This window comes from Musca autumnalis, unplaced genomic scaffold (assembly GCF_047663935.1).
Source record: "Musca autumnalis isolate F117 unplaced genomic scaffold, ASM4766393v1 scaffold_3, whole genome shotgun sequence".
NCBI lineage: Eukaryota > Metazoa > Arthropoda > Insecta > Diptera > Muscidae > Musca > Musca autumnalis.
The window spans coordinates 31,297,455-31,320,576 of record NW_027411866.1 but is presented as its reverse complement, the minus strand read 5'-3'; the positions used below and the strand labels follow the sequence as shown (position 1 = coordinate 31,320,576).

The 23,122-nt window shown below is 37.3% G+C and overlaps 1 protein-coding gene across 2 annotated transcripts in view; it reads right to left on the bottom strand.

Annotated features, from left to right (window-relative positions):
• LOC141397630 (uncharacterized) overlaps window positions 1–23,122 on the bottom strand; it is a 436,048-nt gene that overhangs the window by 362,045 nt on the left and 50,881 nt on the right. The window contains exon 2 of one of the 2 annotated variants that reach the window (XM_073974184.1): window positions 13,401–14,047. In XM_073974184.1, coding sequence (XP_073830285.1) covers window positions 13,411–13,803 — 393 coding nt within the window. In that variant the 5' untranslated portion in view covers window positions 13,804–14,047 and the 3' untranslated portion in view covers window positions 13,401–13,410. The remainder of the gene's footprint in view (window positions 1–13,400; window positions 14,048–23,122) is intronic. The other variant, XM_073974185.1, reaches the window with a different exon arrangement.

The window sequence follows — 23,122 nt, the reverse complement described above, 5'->3', positions numbered from 1 at the left end:
CTTAAACTAAAATTCAGCGATCACATTTTGAACTTTGGTGTGGAGTAGATATTTTATTAAAATTTTTGAGATATATTGTGTACACCACTCAGCACATAGGCTGAAAAATTAGCAAACGATGAGATTTCGGGCATGAAAATATTCTACAAAAATGTTGCTAGAAAAATTTTATGTAGGGTCGGTCCTTTTTCCCTTTTATCCGAACCTTTCTCATGAAAAGTCTATGATTATGTATTTCATTGAATTTCGTATATGCAATTAATTGTGTAGAAAACTCGGATACATATGAACTATATCTGCTCCTGGCGGACACATGGTTTATTTGAATGTCTACATCTAAAGCCCTCATTGAGTATATAATGAATTCTAGAAGAAAGATTCGCCGTCAGACTTCTGAGTTATGGCGGGATGAATCTGTCGTTGACCAACAACGAATTTATGGTGTCTAATTCAGAGGCGTAACCATCTGAATTTGATATATAGTTAATAGATTATGCGAAATTTACGGAAATACATAAACATACGGTTTTTTGAGAAAGTAACGGGTAAAACTGATAAAGGACAATGAAAACGTGACAATATCGATTTCTTGGAAATGGGAAACATCAATGATTGATGGGGGTCAATCAAAAAAATCATTATGTCATGACTTAGAAATTTCAGCTATGGGATCCTTTGGGATTCTCAATTGGGGCTTTCATTCCCTAAAGGAATTGTCCTCCCCCAGATCTTAACTTCCATTTTGTGTCACAGGGTATTCAGTAAGATTTCCCATAGAGACCACAATGTCTTTAATAGAAGACAAGGATGAATTCTCATAAAAACAGGATGAGAATACCAATAGACCTTTGTGAGAAGACCAGTAAGACTTCTGACGAAAGAGCTTAAAGGTCCAATCTTAATTCGATTGTCATAGCACTTAACTTTTGTTTGCAAAAATGTAAAGAATCAATTGGATCAACAAAATGGGATGAATAGACTACCCTTCAGAGAATAGTAAATATCCTGTTAATTGTCCTTTAGCTTAGTATAATATATAATTTGCATATATATTTTCTTATACCCCTCTTTTAAAATAAATAATGATTTTTAAAAAAATGTTCTTGTTCCAAATTTAACGTTATATTTTTATAACGTGGACAATATTTGCCCGGAGTCGAGTTATTTTTTTCGACTCACTTTGTAGAGAAGTTTTACATGGCTGAAATACTCATGAAATGCCGCCAACATTACTGAGGGGTAGTTTTCCACCGTTGAAAGTTTTTATGTTGACTGGCCGGGGAATCGAGCCCATCTTATAAGCCACTGACAGTAGAGTCTGAATGTGACAGATATCCAGTCGATGTTCTCAAGTACTCGTGATTCTGAAGCCAGCCTTAAGACACTAACAAAGCCAAGGCCCGTGCCTGTGGGGTCAATTTATTGTTTAGGTATAAACAGTATTATTGTTTGATCGACTGCAATTCACTTACGAGCTAATAAAGTGATCTGCCGTAACATTCTTCTTTAAAGTATTTACAACACAATTTTAAACAAATTACCCCAAATTTAACATAATTTTCCTTAATTTATTACTCTTACACTTCTTTAAATAATCTTAACAAACAGAAGTCTTAATTTAATTAACACTCCCCCATAAATTTGTGGTTTCTTTTACAAGTGAAAATTACAATTTATTTCCTTAATTAGAATTTTAATTTAATTCATTTGACTTTAATTTATTTTGTTCCATTATATTCGGCTACCAAGGAAATCGTTGATAGCCGCATATAGAATAGAAAGAGCTTGCAAAGAAGTCTTAATTTAATTAACACTCCCCCATAAATTTGTGGTTTCTTTTACAAGTGAAAAATCACAATTTATTTCCTTAATTAGAATTTTAATTTAATTCATTTGGCTTTCATTTATTTTGGTGCCCTTATATTCGGCTACCAAGGAAATCGTTTGATAGCCACATATAGAATAGAAAGAGCTTACGAAGAGAGTAAGGACAGTATTTTATTTATCTGGTAAATGAAAAATGCTTTATGTTGCGGATGCCAGCCATCATTGTTGCGACGTTTAACAAATTTTGCCACCATATTTCTTCATATTTACCCCGCACAAGACTTTTTGTACACACTCTAAGAGTTCTGTTGGCAATTCTCTTGATGTTGTCACAATAGTTTTACAAGGTCTATTTTCGTATTGCACTCATCATGACACACAACACATAGGTTGCTTGCCAAAAATTGCTAGCGGTAAACAAAATCGTAAGCAAGGATTTCATTGGCGACAGTGAATGGTGTAGAAAAGCTAACCTCCCGATTTGCAATTGTTTACATTTATCCGTAATGTCGTCCTTTATTAACGCTTTAGTTTTGTTTTCCTTAATACTTTAAATTTATTGCTACTTAAAGGATCTAATAAAAGTGACACTAATGAAGACAGATAATATCAAGAAGAACATTATGGGTGGCTTACCTTGTATAAATATAATCGCACATTTGTACATATGTACAAATATATATTATTTAAATATCTTTTGAAAAATTGGTTGCTACTTTTTATCCTGCCAATCAGACATTCCAAGAATTCCATTGAAGCACAAAGTGTAACAGCAACCCATGAGAAATGTTTACTTCGCATAAAAAACAATCAGCAAAATAGGAAATAAAAGAAAAAGCCTTTTGGGTGGGATTTATTTTGGCTATGGCCTGAAAAGTCAGCACACACAACCAACAACATACCTCAAAAATTAAAACATAAAAAAAGTTTGCCAAAAGCATTTTCCTTTGTGGTGCCTTTTGGAAAAATAAAATAATTGAGAGGCATGAGTGTGTGTACAAATTCTACGGTGTCATTTTGACATGTGACACTCAACACCAATAACGATGATAACCTTATTGATTGAAATTTCAAGCGATATTTTGTTTATTGTTTTTATACCCTCAGCCTTTAGGCTAAAGAGGGTATTTACACTTTGATACGACCAAAAATGTGCCTCATCGAAATAATGGTTTTAGACCCCAAGTATGTTTGTACGATATCCGTTTCAGACAATTTTGAGTATATCTAGCAATGTCCGTCCGTCTGTCTGTCTGGCTGGTGCGCACGATAACTCTCGAACGGATCAATCGATTCGCTTCAAATTTTGGGTATCGAAATATTTTGTGCACATTCGATTTAAGTTCGAAGATGGGCCATATAGGTCCACTCCTTCAGGTTCCTCCCCCACAAATGTTCAAAAATTGTCGCAAAACTTGTGCGCACGATAACTCTTGTAGGGAATAACCGATTTGGTCCATACTTTACACATCGTGTAATTTCTATTAAACTTAGATGAGGTTCCAATATGGACTCAATCGGTCCACTCCTTCGGGTACCTCCCACACAAATTTTCGGAAAAGTTTAGTTTAGGACCTGGTCTCTAATCGCTTTGATTTTTGTTTACGCAAGTTGTATTCGCTGTCCTCTATACGACGCTGTAAGTTTCATTAGGGGCAAGTCCATACTTCCTAAGAAAATAGCCTGAAAGTTACAAAAAAATTCTATTTCAGCGTGTGTAGTGGTTGGAGCGCAAGATAACTCTCGAACGGATCTGCCGATTCGGTCAAAAATTTGGCTTTCGTAATATTTTGTCCAAACTTACTTTATGTTCGAAGATGGGGTATATCGGTCCACTCCTTCGGGTACCTCCCCCACAAAAGTTCAAAAATGTTTGGAAAATTTGAGCGCACGATAACTCTAGAAGGAAGTAACCGATTTGATCCATACTTTGCACATCATGAAATTTCTACTAAACTTAGATGAAATTCCAAAATGGACTCAATCGGTCCACTCCATCGGGTACCTCCCACACAAAATTTCAGATAAGTTCAGATTAGGACCTGCTCTCGAATCGCTTTGATTTTTGTTGCAACAACTTGTATTCGTTGTCCATCATACGGTGGTACAAGTTTCATCAGGGGCAAGTCCATTCTTTCTGAGAAAATAGCCTGAAAGATGCAAAAAAAACCTATAACACCGTGTGTAGTGGATGGAGCGAAAGATAACTCTCGAGCGGATGTGCCGATTCGGTCCAAATTTTGGCCTCCTTAATATTGTGTCCAATCATAGTTTAAGTTCGAAGATATGCCATATCGGTCCACTCCTTTAGGTACCTCCCCCACAAAAGTTCAAAAATGTTCGGAAAAATTGTGCGCACGATAACTCTTAAAGGGAGTGACCGATGTAATCCATACTTTGCACATCTTAATGTATCTACCAGATATAGATAAGGTTCGAATATGGACTATATTTGTCTATTCCTTCTGGTACCTCTCACACACAATTTCGGATAAGTTCACTTTCATTTTTGTTGAAGCGATTTGCATTCGCTTTCTCCATTACGACGGTAAAAGTTTTTTTCAGGGGCATGTCCATATTTCTTAGGGAAACAGCCCGAAAGGTTACAAAAATCCCTATAACTCTCGAACTGTTCAACCGATTTGGTCCAACATTTGGTCTTCGTCATATTATATCCAAACTTAGTTTCATGGGGCAATACCGGTCCACAACTTCTAGGACGATATCACTTGAATGGGGCAACCAATTTGGTCTAAAATTTGGATCTCCTAATATATTGTCAAAATTTAATTTAACTTCTAAAATGGCCCATATCGGTTCTCCCTAAACGTACCTCCCCCACAAAGGTTCAACATTTCTGTCTTAGTGCAGTTAACTACTAATCCACAGTTTTGTCGGCAAGTTCAAATGTCGCAAAAGGGCCACAAAATTCTAAAGAGACCTTAAATACATTCGATCTGTTCGTAGGTGAAAGTTTCACTTCACATTGGCTGAGGGTATGTATCTGTCAGCAAAGCCGACTGGCTCTTTTTTACTTGTTATTTTGTGAAGTCATTGGGTATATTATTTCAAACACATATATTTCAGTTGGAACTAAGGTTTTAGTCGCGCTAACCACCGATAATAATTAAGGTAAAGAAATATCTTTTTTGATATTTCCCTGGTCTATTGAGACCAGCTGCTGTAAAAATCACTTCTTTCCAATTACACTGGTCAACAGGACTTTTGTTTCAACCGAAGTTGCGGTTGTTTCTAGATGAAATCGGCGAGTTAGTTTCAAATCCGGTCCCGGTTTTTCTCCATCAGCTCTTGTTTTTGAGATATAGCTCAAAATCGGTTTTTACGAGTTTAACCCAGACTTTCGTTACTTACGGATACAAATAAATATTTTTTGTGGTTTTTTCGACATTAAATTATTAAGGAGATGTTGTACGCTCGATACAAATCGTATTTGAAATAGTTATGGTGAGTATATATCAAAAAAATATATAGAAAATATACGACGGACCTTGTAAAAATTGCATATTTTGAGTACTTTAAGCTGTAATTACGTCATCGGGGGAAGTCATAGGATCTCCATATGGTACTCCGGATATGCTTAGGGTGTCTACTATATAATCCAGTATTCAAATGTATAATATAAAGTTCATAGCCCCCATGATTCGGCCATAAACTAAAAATCGCCATGAAGTCTGCTAAAGGGAAATAATTTACCAGTGATATCATTACCACATAACCCATTTACTTTTCAATGGCAGTCTTCATGATGATTTTTAGGTTATGGTCGAATCATGGGCGTTATGAACTTTATATTATATATATGAATACTGGACTATATAGTAGACACCCTAAGCATATCCGCATTGCCATATGGAGATCCTATGACTTCCCCCGATGACGTAATTACAGCTTAAAGTACTCAAAATTTGCAATTTTTACAAGGTCCGTCGTATATTTTCTATATTTTTTTGATATATACTCACCATAACTACTTCAAATACGATTTGTATCGAGCGTACAACATCTCCTTAATATTTTAATGTCGAAAAACCCACAAAAAAATATTTGTTTGTATCCGAAAATAACGAAAGTCTAGGTTAAACTCGTAAAAACCGATTTTGAGCTATATCTCAAAAACAAGAGCTGATGGAGAAAAACCGAGACCGAATTTGAAAATAACTCGCCGATTTCATCTAGAAACAACTACAACTTCGTCTGAAACATTCAACTTTTTCAATTTTGTTGAGCAGTGTTATCATTGGCCTTTTGTGCAGTTTAAGTTTACAAAACATTGTTTTCTACTAAAGTAGCCATTCTTTTTTTCGAAGTCCAGAAGGAAATCTGTAGCTTCTGAAAAATTTAGTTTCAGCTAAATATATTTGCATTTCTGTGTTCCACATCTGATGCAAAATAAATGTCAAAAAATAAAATTGGAGGACACCGCTGTATGGGGGCTATGTCATTAGGTTTGCCGATGTCAAAACTTTTTGAACAGAGGTGATGGATCTACTCTAAATCCAAAATATTAATTTGTGGAAAATTAAGTTTAGCAAATAAAATATTCTGAACTAAAATAGAATAATTTTAGTTTCCTTTTCTGTTCACAATTTAAAGTAGTTTAAAGGGTTTTCGGCCACGAATGCCTTTATCAAAGTGTGGATCGTTTTAGCGTAGAAGTGTTGTGACCACTGCGAAGCTCAAATGTCAAAATACAGACAGATCGGTCAACAAATGTAGTTAAAGTATTCAAAATATGAGGTTATATTAAAGCATGGTCTTATGCTGACAATTTATCGTGGAGAAGTTTTGTGACCACTACCGTTATATGGGAGTTAAATCAAAACATGAACTTATATTTACACATTTTGGTGGAGAAGTTTCATGATTGCAGGGAATTTCAGTTCAGTCTGGAAAAGTAGCTAAAACATAAATACCAAAAATCGGGAGGTTCCGTTATAAAGGGGCTATACGAAAACATGGACATATGTTGGAACTTTTTGGTGAAGAAGTTTTATGACTGCAGGGAACTTCTAATGTCTAGTTTGTAAGAAAATATAGCTAAACCCCTAAAAATACCGAAAATCGGGTTCTTTATATGGGGCTATATCAAAACATTAACCAACATATATTGACAAATTCTGATGGAGTTTTGTGACCACTCGGAGTGAGTTATATTTTTCGACTCAGACTCCGACTCCAGCAAAATTACTCGATTCCGACTCATAGACTCCGATTCCTGCTCAGACTCCGAAACCAAATTTTTTCTACATTTATTAATACACGGTTTATTTTATACTTATATGAAAATATATGAACAAAAAATGTTTGGCCTCTCTGTTCATATTATTAGAAAACTATGGAATCATGAAGACAACAACTATTTTATACTCAGTTAGAGGATGAGGCCAAGCGCTAACCTGTGTTTCTGTATTTCGAATGAGTTTGGGCGTGTTTCATTCGCACATTTCCGTTTCGACATACAGAAACAATCTGTTAATGTTTAATCTACGTTTTTTTAGGTATAAACAGTAGGATTGTCTGATCGACTGCAATTGACTTATGAGCTAAGAAAGTCACTTGCCGTAACATTCTTCTTTAAAATATTTACAACACAATTTTAAACAAGTTACCCCAAATTTAATTAACATAATTTTTTAATTTACTACTTTGTCACTTATTTAAACAATCTTCATAAACCGGAGTCTTTAGTTAATTACCACTCCCCCACAAATTTGTGGTTTTTCTTTAAAAGTGAAAATTCATAATTTATTTCTCTAATTAGAATTTTTATTTTATTCTTTGACTTTTATTTATTATGGCGTCCTTATCTTCGGCAACCAGTACAATTGTTTGGTAGGCACACGCATAAAATAGGTATAACGTGCGAAGAGAGTAAGGACAATATTTAATTTATTTGGTAAAATGAAAAATGTTTTATGCCGCTGATGTCATCCATTATTGCTGTGTCGATTAGCAAATTTTGCCATCATATTTCTTGATATTTACCCGGCACAAGGCTCTATGTAAACACTCCAAGGGTTCTGTTGGCAATTCTCTTGATGTTGTCACAATATATTGACAAGGCATATTTCCTTGTTGCACTCTTCATGGCGGCGTGGCATAGTTTGCTTGCCAAAAATTGCTATCGATAAACAGTGGGGTTGACAAGGAGGTGAGAGCTTGTAGGGAATTGTATGGGGAAGCCGAATCTTCTAATTATCACTTGTATACTTTTATCCCTAATGTTATCCTTTATGAGAGCTTTTGTTTTGTTTTCCCTAAGCCTTTAGATTTATTGCTTCTTAAAAGATCTAATACAAGTGGCTCTAATAAAGACAGATTATATCAAGAAGAACAGTTTGGGTGGCTTATTCCTATATTTGAAGATAATCGCAGATTTGTACATGAGTACAAATATACTGTTCAAGGTCGTAAATACCACAGGCAATATATTTGAATATCTTTTGAAAAATGCTTCACTACTTTTTATCCTGCCAATCAGTCATGCCAAGAATTCAATTGAAACACAAAGTGTAACAGCAACCCATGAGAAATGTTTGCTTAGCATAAAAAACCAAACAACAAAATAAGAAATAAAAGAAAGAGCCTTTTGATGTGGGCTTTATTTGGGTTATGGCCTGAAAAGTCAGCACACACACAACCAACAACATACCACAAAAATTAAAACATAAAAAAGTTTGCCAAAAACATTTTCCTTTGTGGTGCCTTTTGGAAAAAAATAATTGAGAGGTATGAGTGTGTGAACAAATTCTACGGTGTCATTTTGACATGTGACACTCAACACCAATAACGATGATAACCTTATTGATTGAAATTTCAAGCGATATTTTGTTTATTGTTTTTTTTTTTTTTTTTTTTTTGCTTTTATCGGAATATTTGAAGTGGAAATGAAGAGATCTTTTGACAGTATTCGTGTTTCAAATGAATACAAATTTTGGATGACGACGGTAAAATCTATTAAAAATTGTGGTGTTTATTTCCAACACGACTATAGAAGGAAGAGGTACCGACTTACCATGATTATCTTGACTTTTTCATATTATGGACCTAATGGCGGTTTCCGTAATTAGGAAATAAAGGATTACGTGAGAAAAAGCAAATTGAAGATGATATGTGTAGTTGTGTTGCAAAATTTGAGAGACATGCTCTTGGAATTATATTCTACGTTCGTTTTATATCAGCGACGTATCACCCCCGATCTGGTAATTATACCCTACACCACTATGTGGGGAGGGTATTATAAGTTGGTTTTGGCCAAAAAGTTTGTAACGCATCGAAATAATGGTCGTAGACCCATACTTATATATACCAAAATGAATGTCTCGACGAGCTGAGTCGATCTGGCTATGTGTGTCCGTCCGTCAGTCCGTCCGTCCGTCTGTCCGTCTGTCCATCTAAACCTTGTAATCACGCTACAGGTCGCAATTTTGATCGGATCTTCACGAAATTTTGCATGTTGATGGGGGTCCCGGAGGGGAAGAAGCCTATTGATTTTGGTGATGGTCGGATAATATTTAGGGGTCGGAAAGGGCAAAAAACTTAGGTGGATAAAAAGACAACGTTTTTTTCCAAAGCGAATATCTCAGCTTCTATATGAGGTATACCAAAAGCAAAACCTGACAATGAAAGCAGAAAATATCATCTTTCTAATGATGTAAAGTAGATGCTCGTAGGTGATCAAATAACGAAGATATCACAATAGTAGCAAATAAAACCCCAATTTTCATTTTTGCGATTTTAATTATATTGACGAATATCACACCTTTAGTTGTAAAATTTCCAAAAGCAAAGCCTGACTATGAAAGTAGAAGACCCCGTCTTTACAATGATGCAAACTAGGTCGTCGTAGGTAACCAAATGACGGAGATATCGCAATAGCCGATATTGCATCCCATTTTCCGATTTTTTTGTAATCACGCTACAGGTCGCAATTTTGATCGGATCGTCACGAAATTTTTTGGGTTAATGGAGGTCCCAAAGAGAAAGAAGCCTACTGAATTTAATGATGGTCGGATAATATTCAGGGGTCGGAATGGGCAAAAACTTATTTAGAGAAAAGGTCTACGTTTTATTTCAAATCCAATATCTCTGTTTTTTAAGAGGTATATCAAAAGCAAAACCTGGCAAGGAAAGTAGAAAATATCACCTTTACAACGATTTAAGTAGGTTGTCATAGCTGCTCAAACAACAGAGATATCGCAATAGTCGGTAATGCATCCCATTTTCTGATTTGCTTGTAGTCACGCTACAGGTCGCAATTTTGATCGGATCGTCACGAGTTTTTTGGGAGTGGATGCGGGTCCCACAGAGGAAGAAGCCTATTTAGTTTGGTGATGGTCGGATAATATTCAGGAGCCGGAATAAGCGAAAAGTTTATGTGGAGGAAAGTCAACGTTTTTTTCTTATGCGAATATCTCCGCTTCTGGTTGGAATACCCGTCAATGGAAGAAGAAAAGATCTCGTTTATATTGATGCAAAGTATGTTGGCGTAAGTGAGCAAACCGAGATATTGCAAAATTCAGTAATAAACCCAATTTTTCCATTTTTTGTAATCACGCTACAAGTTGGAATTTTGATCGGATGGTGACGAAATTTTGGGGGTAGATGGGGGCCCCACAGAGGAAGAAGCCTATTGATTTTGGCGATAGTCGGATAATATTTAGGGGTCGGAATGGGGAAAAACTCATTTGGAGACAAATTCAATGTTTTATTCTGAACTAAAGGATTCTTTGTGAATATATCAGCTTCTAGTAGTGGTATTCCAACGGCAAAGTGGAAGAAGAAAATATTACGTTTACATTGGTGTAAAGTAGGTTGGCGAAGGTGGTCAAACAAGGGAGATACAACAATAGTCGATAATGCATCGAATTCTTAAATTTTTTGCAATCAAACTACAGGTCGTAATTTTGATCGGATGGTCACGAGAGAAAGAGGCATATTATTTTTGGTGGTAGTCGGATTATATTCCCTAAAAGAAATGTTTAGCAGTGAAAAGCTTATGCAAAGGGGTAGTGGTGTAGGGTATCACATGGTCGGCCCCATCCCGACTATAGCCTTTGCTCACTTGTTTTTTATACGTTTTTCTTACATTTCAATTGCAAACATTCAAATTTTGTCCAGATAGTGGTTGTTTCAAGAAGAAACTGTGCCCTTAAACTAAACTATACTAAACAGCGTTAAGTTCGGCCGGGTTGATTTTTTACACTCACCCTATTTAATACTTCTGAACTAAAGGATCGACGTCCAAAATTTGTGGTGACCACAGACCACTTGGAATCCTAATTAATAACAAGTAACAACGGTGTTAAGTTCGGCCTGGCCGAACTTGTTATACCCTCCACCACAAGTTGAAGTAAAATGGAATAATTAGTTTCCTTTCGTATATCAAGAAGACTTAATACACTAAATTTCAGCGATTTCGGTAAACCAATGTGAGACACCATTCAATGGGGGTTATTTCAAAACTTTGATCTATACCGAAAAATTTCTGACGGAAAGTCTTTAGGCTCATAGAAGACTAAATACCAAATTTCCTATATTTCGGTAAGAGAATGTGGCTAAAACTTAAAAATACCGAAAATCAAGAAGTACGCTTCTATGGGGATTTAGGAAGACGTGGACATACTGAAAATACCCTTCTGGAATATCTTATAACTCTTAGAAGACCACATAACGAATTTCAGCCATTTCGGTTGGATATTGACGTCACAATCTTCAGTATTACGAAAATCGGGAGGTACCGTTCTATGGGGGCTATATCGAAACGTGGACCTATACCGACGAATTTTAGTCAGAAATGGGGCAATATGAAAGCGTGCACCTTTGCAGACATATTTCTGGCGAACAGTTTTATATCACATTGAAGACTAAATACCAAATTTCAGCCATTTTGGTGGAATATTGAAGACACAACCTTCAAACTACGAAAAATCGGGAGGTACCTTTCCATGGGGGCTATATGAAGGCGTGGACCTATACCGACAAATTCAAAGGGGAAGTTTGAGTACCCCCAAAGAAGTCTAAATACCCAATTTCAGCCATTTCGGTGGAATATTGAGGCCACAACGTTCGAAATACCGAAAATCGGAAGGTACCGTTCTATGGGGGCTATATGAAGGCATGGACCGATACCGACAAAGGTCTGGGGGAAAGTTTTATTCCACCAACGTAGACTAAGTACCAAATTTCAGCCATTTCGGTGTGATAATGAAGCTTAAACCTTCAAAATACGGAAAATCGGGAGGTACCGTTCTATGGGGGCTATACGAAGGTGTGGACCGATACCGACAAAATTCTGGGGGAAAGTTTTATATCCATAAAGAAGACTACGTACCAAATTTCAGCCAATTTGGTAGGAGAATAAAGCTAAAACCTTCAAAATACCGAAAATCGGGAGGTACCGTTCTATGGGGGCTATATGAAGGTGTGGATCGATACCGACAAAATTCTGGGGAAAAGTTTTATACCCCTAAAGAAGACTACATACCAAATTTCAGCCATTTCGGTGTGGTAATGAAGCTTAAACCTTCAAAATACCGAAAATCGGGAGGTACCGTTCTATGGGGGCTATATGAAGGTGTGGACCGATACCGACAAAATTCTGGGGGAAAGTTTTATATCCCTAAAGAAGACTACGTACCAAATTTCAGCCATGTTGGTAGGAGAATAAAGCTAAAACCTTCAAAATACCGAAAATCGGGAGGTACCGTTCTATAGGGGGCTATATAAAGGTGTGGACCGATGCCGACAAAATTCTGGCGGAAAGTTTTATACCCCTAAAGAAGACTACATACCAAATTTCAGGCATTTTGGTAGGATAATGAAGCAAAAATCTTAAAAATACCGAAAATCGGGAGGTACCGTTCTATGGGGGCTATATCAAAACGTGGACCGATATATCCCATTTTCAGTACCAACCATTCTGCAAGTATTAAAAACTTCTGTACCAAATTTTGACTCTCTATCTTTAAAATTGCGAGCTGTATCTTGATTTCAACAGACAGACGGACGGACGGACAGACGGACATGGTCAAATCGACATAGAATTTTATGCTGATCAATAATATATATACTTTATAGGGTCTCCGACGAATATTTCGATGTGTTACAAACGGAATGACAAATTTAATTATACCCTCCATATGGTGGAGAGTATAATAAAAACAAAATATATATTGTTGTAGCAACAATATATTTTGTGCCATTATGTTTCCTGAAAAAACAATACATAGTTTGAGATTTTTAAAAAAACACTGTTATGTTCATAAAATTTAATTGTTCCTAAAATATCTCTTCTCTGCGTGTATGTATGTTTGTATGTTAACTTAGGGCCTGTTTCACTGTTTCGAAAGAAAACGAATGAGAACGAAAAACACCTAAACTTTGATTTTCTTGGTAATATTGACTTTTTTGCTTCGAAACAGCTACAAAATTTGAAAATCATACACGAGTTTAGTAGTTTTTCTTTCGTTTTCATTTTCGTTCGACATAGTGAAACAGGCTGTTAATATGAATATTATTCAATAGATCTATTGAAACACGCTCTTACTCACCTGTGTGGGTTCAACGGATAAATAAGTCTGCTGTTGTCGCTGTTCCAGTTGTTCTTGTTCCTGTTGATGTTGCCAATAAATCCAATGCCGTTGGCGATGGTATCTCATGCAACAGCTGAGATTGTTGCTGCTGTTGTAAATGCAATTTTTGTTGCTGCTGGTAATGTTGATGATAGTATTGCTGTTGTTGTTTCATATGTTGTTGATATTCAAATTTATCCTTTTGTTGCATTTGATATTGTAATTGGTGTTTATAATTGTTGTGCTGAGGCGATTGTTGGTGTTGTTGTTGCATTTGTAATTGCAGCTGTTGTTGTTGTTTAGTAAGATGTACTGCAACAGTACCAATGGCCAGCCAACAAAAGCCAATGACCAGAATCAAGTAGATTTTCGTTGTCATCATTGTGGCAGGTTGTGTTGTGCGGTGACAACAAAGTTGGGCAAAACAGGTTTTTAAAGAATTTTTCGCAGATATGTTTTGAAATTTTATTTTATGCGTTTTTAATGTTTATTTTGTTCCAAATTTTTGTTTCTCATTGGCACCAAGTGTCTATTTGATAGCTAATGTTTCTTTTCTTGGTTTACTTGTTTTTTCACATAAGTTTCTTAAAAAGAGTTGCAAAACATAATTACTGTTAACTGCTAGCCTAAGAAAATGAGTGAAAAAATTACCAAACTTGGCAAATTTGTGGGCAAAAAATTAATAAAAACTGAAAGTTGGTTTTACGGTAGAGTCTTTGCATGTCTAAAGACTTATAAAGTTTTCATCACCATTATCATCGCCATCACCATCCACATCTTTAGTTACTTTGCTGCCTTCATCTCAATTAGTGTGTGCTTTGCCTTCAGTTCTGGCAAAACTTGATTTCACAATAAGAAGTTGTTTCACATGAAATAGCAGAACTCAAGGAGAGGAAGAAGTTGTTGCAGCAGATACCCATTGTTTGCAAAGAGCATTAAAACAACAAAGTGGAGGGGGGAAACTAAAAACAAAGCGTGTGCCATCATAATCGTTGAAGTGTACCAAGTTTAATTACATTCGGTGGCATATCTCGGAAGATTTGTAGCATACATGTTGTTGTTGGCAGTTTGTGCTTATTTTTTAATTGTTGTACCTCTGGCTGGGAAGTTAGTTATGGAAAATGAAATTGTTTTGCTAGTTTATCACTTATCAGGAAATAGACCACAGAAATTATTATAATCTTTTGAGCAAAATCAATTATAATTTGCAATAATGGTTGATAAAGTTTCAGATGGTATTAAATTTAGTGTAAATAAAAAATAATTAAAAGACTTTTCATAAGAAAACATTTTATCGTGAATGAATATTCAATTATATAAGAGACTTAAATCTGCCAATATCTGGAATGGACGAATGTCCTTTTTCAAACGTATTTTTCATGTTATTACTAGAATATTCATGTCAGAAGAAAAATTGTTTGGTTATGGTTGTCATTTATTTCATAAAAGACCCCTTTGGTAGACAGCTGTTTGAAGAAAACTCCTTACAGTGGTATTTTATTCTGGAGAAGATCCATACATTGATCTTATGTTTCTTATAAGACTCCTACGGAGGCTTCTCTCATGAGAATAAGTGCATGTAGACTAAAAGATACAATTCAATGATATGGGGACAATGGTACAAGCACAGGCGAACTCGTAAAGAACTTAGACGGATGTACACCCTCAGCCTATTACTAAAAAAACAATATCAGAAGTAATGAAACATTGGTCACACGAATAAAATCGAACGGGAGGTATCGTTTTTCTGGCGGAAAATTTTTAGGCTCAAAGAAGACCAAGTGACGTCACTACCTTTAGAATAACGAAAATCGGGAGGTACCGTTCTATGGGGGTTGTATCGAAACGTGGACCTATTCCGACGAATTTCAGTCAGAAAGGCTTTTACCTCCAACAAAGACTATATACCAAAATTCAGTCATTTCGGTGGGTTGCTGTGGCCACAAACTTCAAAATATCGAAAATCGGGAGGTACCGTTCTCTGAGGGCTATATGAAGGCGTGGACCTATACCGACAAATTTCTAGGAGAAAGTCTTACACCTCCAACGAAGACTAAGTACCAAATTTCAGGCATTTCGGTGTGATAATAAGGCTAAAACCTTCACAATACCGAAAATCAGGTGGTACCGTTATATGGGGACTATATAAAGGCGTGGACCTATACCGACAAATTTCTGGGAGAAAGTTGTATACCCCAAACTAAGACTAAGTGCAAATTTCAGGCATTTCGGTCTAATAATGAGGCTAAAATCTTCAAAATACCGAAAATCGGCTGGTACCGTTCTATGAGGCTATATGAAGGCGTGGACCTATACCGACAAATTTCATGTGGAACGATTAATAAATACCCCAAATGAAGTCCAAATACCAAATTTCAGCCATTTCTGAGGAATATTGAAGCCACAACCTTCAAAACACCAAAAATCGGGTGTTACCGTTCTATGGTGGCTATATGAAGGCTTGGGCCTATACTGAAAAATTTCATACGGAAAATTTAATACCCCAAATGGAGACGAAGCACCAAATTTCACCCATGTCGGTGAGATAATGAGGCTAAAACCTTCAAAATACCGAAAATCGGGAGGTACGTTCTATGGGGGCTATATGAGGGCGTGGGCCTATACCGACAAGTTCCATATGGAACATTTAGTACCCCAAATGAAAACCAAATACAAAATTTCAGCCATTTCGATGGATTATTGTGGCCACAACCTTCAAAATACCGAAAATCGGGAGGTACCGTTCTCTTAGGGCTATATGAAGGCGTGGACCTATACCGACAAATTTCTAGGAGAAAGTCTTACACCTCCAATGAAGACTAAGTACCAAATTTCAGCCATTTCGGTGTGAAAATCGGGTGGTACCGTTCTATGAGGCTATATGAAGGCGTGGACCTATACCGACAAATTTCAAGTGAAACGATTAATAAATACCCCAAATGAAGTCCAAATACCAAATTTCAGCCATTTCTGAGGAATATTGAAGCCACAACCTTTAAAACTCCAAAAATCGGGTGGTACCGTTCTATGGTGGCTATATGAAGGCTTGGGCCTATACTGAAAAATTTCATACGTAAAATTTAATACCCCAAATGAAGACGAAGTACCAAATTTCAGCCATGTCGGTGAGATAATGAGGCTAAAACCTTCAAAATACTGAAAATCGGGAGGTACGTTCTATGGGGGCTATATGAGGGCGTAGGCCTATACCGACAAGTTCCATATGGAACATTTAGTACCCCAAATGAAAACCAAATACCAAATTTCAGCCATTTCGGTGGATTATTGTGACCACAACCTTCAAAATACCGAAAATCGGGAGGTACCGTTCTATGGAGCCATGCGAAGGCGTGGATCTATACCGACAAGTTCCATATGGAACATTTAGTACCCCAAATGAAAACCAAATACCAAATTTCAGCCACTTCGGTGGATTATTGTGGCCACAACCTTCAAAATACCGAAAATCGGGAGGTACGGTTCTATGGTATTTGGGTGCGGATTTGTACTTGGTCGGAAGTTAAAACACCTGGTCTCTAGCTTCACACAGGTGAATGAAAGACTTGCAACAATAATAGCAACATTCTTGAACATCAGCTTAATTGCGCTCATGCTCCCACTTAAGACAAGGACGAACTGACCAAAGATATATTTTATGAGCGCTTAGAAGAAGCATATGGCCGTTGTCCTGCCCATGACATTAAAATTATTCTAGGCGATTTTAATGCCAAAATTAGACAGGAGAATATCTTTGGCCCAACAGTCGGGAAATTCAGTCTCTACAGTGAAACATCTGACAATGGTATGAGGCTGATAGACTTCGCAGCGACAAAAAATATGGTAGTTAGCAGCACCAGATTTCAACATCTCGACATCCATAAGGGCACCTCGCTGTCTCCAAATCAGAAAACAAGAAATCAAATTGATCACGTTGTGATAGATGGAAGACATTCATCGAGCGTGTTGGATGTGTGTTCGTTCCGAGGAGCAAACATAGACTCGGACCACTACCTTCTTGCAGCAAAGGTACGCACCCGGTTAAACGTAGCATATAAAGTACGAACAGACACAAGACGAAAGTTAGACATCGGTAAGCTGCAATCACAATACATAGCCATAGCATATTCCACTCAACTAGCCCAATTGCTTAATCAAAGCACTCATCATCCCGATAACACATCAGAGCAACGGCATAGTATTGCCCACTCCATGCAAACAGCCGCAAAATCCATACTTGGATACCAGAGGCCTCCATCAAGGAATTTATGGCATGATCAGGAGTGTCGAGCTGATACCGAAGGGAAAAATGCGGCATATAGAGCTACCTTACAATCCGTAGCAGCGCGTAGCGCACGAGAGAGATATCGGGAGAAAAGGAGAGAGGAGAAACGTCTTTTCCGCAGGAAAAAGAGAGAGATGGAAAAGCGGGAGTGTGAAAAAATCGAGATGTACAGGAACCAGAATGAAGTCCGAAAATTCTACCAAAGAGTCAAGCATCAAACTGATGGCTTTGGTACAGGCACATCCTCCTGTATAGTTGCTGGTCTATAATTTGCTGGTCTGGTAATTTGGTAACTGATACAGATAGTGTGCTCAGGATATGGAACCAACATTTTTCAAAACTGTTGGTATTCAATAGCAGCGAAGACGACGAAGATACCACAGAGCCAATCCAAGAAGATGGTATTGAATGTATACCGCCCAGCCAAGATGAGGTAAAGACAGTAATAAATCGGCTGAAGAATAATAAGGCAGCAGGAGCCGATGACTTACCAGCCGAAGTGTTCAAGACCGGAGGCGGCAAGCTGATAAGGTGTATTCATCAGCTAGTTAGCATCATCTGGCAGGAAGAACGAGTACCCGACGATTGGAACCTGAGTTGTCTCTGCCCCCTCCACAAGACAGGAGATAAGACTGTATGCTCTAACTATAGGGGCATAAGTCTACTCACTATTCCCTACACGATCGTGTCAGGGATATTGTGCGAACGACTAAACGACTAAAGCCTGCGGTCAACGAGATAATAGGGCCATTCCAGTGCGGCTTTAGACCTGACAAGTCCACCATTGACCAAATATTTACTCTGCGGCAAATCCTGGAGAAGACCCAAGAGATGCAGGTCGACACTTGCGTTCAAAGGTACTCCAAGCCATGTCTGAATTTGGTACCACGTAAAGCTCATTCGGCTTTGTAAAATCACTTTAACTGACACGAGATCCTCAGTTAAAATAGGAAAGAACCTCTCCGAAAAGTTTTGTACCAAAAGAGGATTCAGGCAAGGAGACAAAGGTTATACGAGAGGCAAACGTCAAATGAAGTGGGCCAATCTACACCAATAGCCACATGTTACTTGCTTATGCTGATGATATAGATATCATGGGATGATCAGTAAAAAAATAAATGATACCTTTATTAAGGTCGAAGGAGAATCTGCTAAGGTGGGTCTGGCGGTAAACGGTGAGAAGACTAAGTTGATGGTGTCGATGTGCAATGCGTCCATTGAGCTCGGACCAATTGCGGAAGTTGGTTCCTATAATTTTGAGGTAGTAAAAGACTTCGTCTACCTCGGCACCTCCGTAAACACAACAAACGACATCAGTTGTAAAATAAAAAGAAGAATTGTATTGGCCTACAGATGCTACTTTGGTTTAAGTAAGCAGTTAAAAAAACAAAGCCACATCTCGCCTAGTTCGGGCTATGGAACAAATGTTCTGTAATGGGCCAGATAAGTAAGTAAGTCTTTGTGGTCTCTATTTCAACGTTTTAATTTTATTCTTCATACTTCCATCGATAATGTCCCGAAGGGTCCAAAAAGCCTGCTCAATGGCGGTCGTGTAAAATATGAAGGATTTTATTCGTGTTCATTCATGATCGTGTTCACTTGATCTGTAAGTGGAATAATTAGGCCGACTGTATATGATACCTACGAAAGAAACATGTACCTAGCCTGTAGTAGTCTTGGGAATTTTTTTTTAATTCCTCATGAATATTATTTTGTAGATTAATATTTCGCCATATTCCCAACACAAAAAATCCTTATTCCTGTGGCATACGAATACAGAAAATTAAAAACAAAAAACATTTCAACCAAATTATAAAACTTTTGGAAAACTTATATTCATACATCTTTATAACATTCTTAATGATGTATTTTTAGCGCACAAGCCACCACAAACTCACAGACTGTAAGTGTACAATACATCTTATCCTCTACGAAGTTCATTGTAGTAGTAAATTGACGTTAAATAATAAATGAATGAATATTTAAGGATGTATTTGTGTGTACGATATGTATCATTTCTATAATTGTGTCAATGTTTGTGTGTGTACGAGTATTTGCATGCCGGTTGGCAGAAGTGGAGCGTTGTCGTTCACTGGGTTTGTTGGTCACATACATGGACTGTGTTGGATAAAGATGTTATTTGGTGAGAATGTGTGTTAACAAAAGTACACTTTAAACTTGAAAATGATTAATGTTTAAATGAGTTTTAAAAAGAACCACACATTGAGACAATAGGGTGGTACTACTAGGGAATGATATAATTGAAAACAAGTAAGAAAGTCGTTAAGTTCGGCCGGGCCGAACTTGTTATACCCTCCACCACAAGTTGTATTGAAGTAAAAAGGAATAATTAGTTTCCTTTCGTGTATGAAGAAGACTTAATACTAAATTTCAGCAATTTCGGTAAAACAATGTGAGGAACCATTCTATGGGGGCTATTTCAAAACGTCGATCTATACCGACAAATTTCTGACGAAAAGTTTTTAGGCTCAAAGAAGACTAAATACCAAAATTCCTATATTTCGGTAAGAGAATGTGGCTAAAACTAAAAAAATACCGAAAATCAAGAAGTAAGCTTCTATGGGGATATAGGAAGACGTGGACCTATACTGATAATACTCTTCTGGAATATTTTATAACTCTTGGAAGACGAAATAACGAATTTCAGCCATTTCGGTTGGATATTGACGTCACAATCTTCAGTATTACGAAAATCCGGAGGTACCGTTCGATGGGGGCTATATCGAAACGTGGACCTATACCGACGAATTTTAGTCAGAAATGGGGCAATATGAAAGCGTGGACCTGTACAGACATATTTCTGGCGAACAGTTCTATATCACATTGAAGACTAAATACCAAATTTCAGCCATTTTGGTGGAATATTGAAGACTCAACCTTCAAAATACGAAAAACCGGGAGGTACCTTTCCTTGGGGGCTATATGAAGGCGTAGACTATACCGACAAATTTAAAGGGGAAGTTTGAGTACGCCCAACGAAGTCTTAACACCAAATTTCAGCCATTTCGGTGGAATATTGAGGCCACAACGTTCAAAATACCAAAAATCGGGAGGTACCGTTCTATGGGGGCTATATGAGGCATGGACCGATACCGACAAAGTTCTTGGAGAAAGTTTTATACCACCAACGTAGACTAAGCACCAAATTTCAGCCATTTCGGTGTGATAATGAATCTAAAACATTCAAAATACCGAAAATCGGAGGTACCGTTCTATGGGGGCTATATGAAGGTATTGACAGATACCGACAAAATTCTAGGGGAAAGTTTTATACCCCTAAAGAAGACTACGTACCAAATTTCAGCCATTTTGGTACGATAATGAAGCTAAAACCTTAAAAATACCGAAAATCTGGAGGTACCGTTCTATGGGAGCTATATGAAGGTGTGGACCGATACCGACAAAATTCTGGGGGAAAGTTTTATACCCATAAAGAAGACTACGTACCAAATTTCAGCCATTTTGGTAGGATAATGAATCTAAAACCTTCAAAATACCGAAAATCGGGAGGTACCGTTCTATGGGGGCTATATGAAGGTGTAGACCGATACCGGCAAAATTCTGGGGGAAAGTTTCATACCCCTAAAGAAGACTACGTACCAAAGTTCTGCCATTTTGGTAGGATAATGAAGCTAAAACCTTAAAAATACCGAAAATCGGGAGGTACCGTTCTATGGGGGCTATATGAAGGTGTGGACCGATACCGACAAAATTCTGGGGGAAAGTTTTATACCCCTAAAGAAGACTATGTACCAAATTTCAGCCATTTTGGTAGGATAATGAAGCTAATGCCCTAAAAATACCGAAAATCGGGAGGTACCGTTCTATGGGGGCTATATGAAGGTGTGGACCGATACCGACAAAATTCTGGGCGAAGGTTTTATACCCTTAAAGAAGACTACGTACCAAATTTCAGCCATTTTGGTAGGATAATGAAGCTAAAATCTTAAAAATACCGAAAATCGGGAGGTACCGTTCTATGGGGGCTATATCAAAACGTGGACCGATATATCCCATTTGCAATACCAACCATCCTGCAAGTAATAAAAACGTCTGTACCAAATATTGACTCTCTATCTTTAAAATTGCGAGCTGTATCTTGATTTCAACAGACAGACGGACGGACTGACGGACGGACGGACGGACAGACGGACATGGTCAAATCGACATAGAATTTTATGCTGATCAATAATATATATACTTTATAGGGTCTCCGACGAATATTTCGATGTGTTACAAACGGAATGACAAATTTAATTATACCCTCCATATGGTGGAGGGTATAAAGAAAGTAAATAGAAACCACTATAATAAATAGAAAAGTATTACGTTCGAGATATGAAGGATTTAAAAACGTCGAAATTAGTTCTTTCAATACCTACTATACACCAATATTTCAGTAATCCAGAGTCTGCTGGAGATAAACTTTCTTTTTATACCCTCAGCATTTATGCTAACGAGGGTATATACACTTTCATACGGCCAAAATTTGCCTCATCGAAATAATGCTTTTAGGACCCAAGTATTTTTGAGCAGAATCCCTTTCAGACATTTTGGAGTTGCTTTAACAATGTCCGTCCATTGGTCCGTCCCGCTATGGCACCATATGTAGTGGTTGGAGAGCACGTTAGCTCTCGAACTGATCAACCGATTTGGTCCAAATGTTAGCCTTCGTCATATTCTCTGCAAACTTAATTTCAGTTCGGTACTTCCCTCACTATTTAAAAAATGTCACTAACATGCTATGCACGATGTCCCTTGGACCCGTTCATTTGGTCCCAATCTCCAATCTTGGATCTTCTAATATTTTGTCCAAATTTAGTCTATCTCCTTAGGAAACCTCCCCCACAAAAATCCAACTTTTGTGTCTAAGTGCAGTTGAGGGTCTGATCTTTAGAAATGTATACCGATGCTGTTCCTTGTGGTCCTGTTTTTCTGACATACTGGTCCAAATGTCTATCGTTAAGATATGGAATGGAATCCTAATCCTCATTTTGTCGGCAAATTCAAATGTCCAAAACGGCAACAAAATTCTGAAAGGACACTAAATAGATTCGATCTATCCGTAGATGACAGTTTCAATTCAGATAGCCTGAGGGTATATCTCTGTAGGCAAAGCCGACTGATATTTCTTTACTTGTTTAGAAATAATTTCAAATAAGGAAGGATCGTTCCTAGAATATTTATATGCTCCAGTAAGTTGTTGATTGAGATTGATTTTTGTAGTTGATTGTACTCTTAATTTTTGGGCGGTTCGCTATCTGTGCACCAGAATCGGGGAAAAAAGTACAAAAATCGAATATTTTTAGAAGTTTTTCGCTATTTTCACCATTAAGGAGCGTTCATAGACAGTTGGTATGTTCCAGAAAGTTGTTTACTGGTATTTTTGCCACACTAA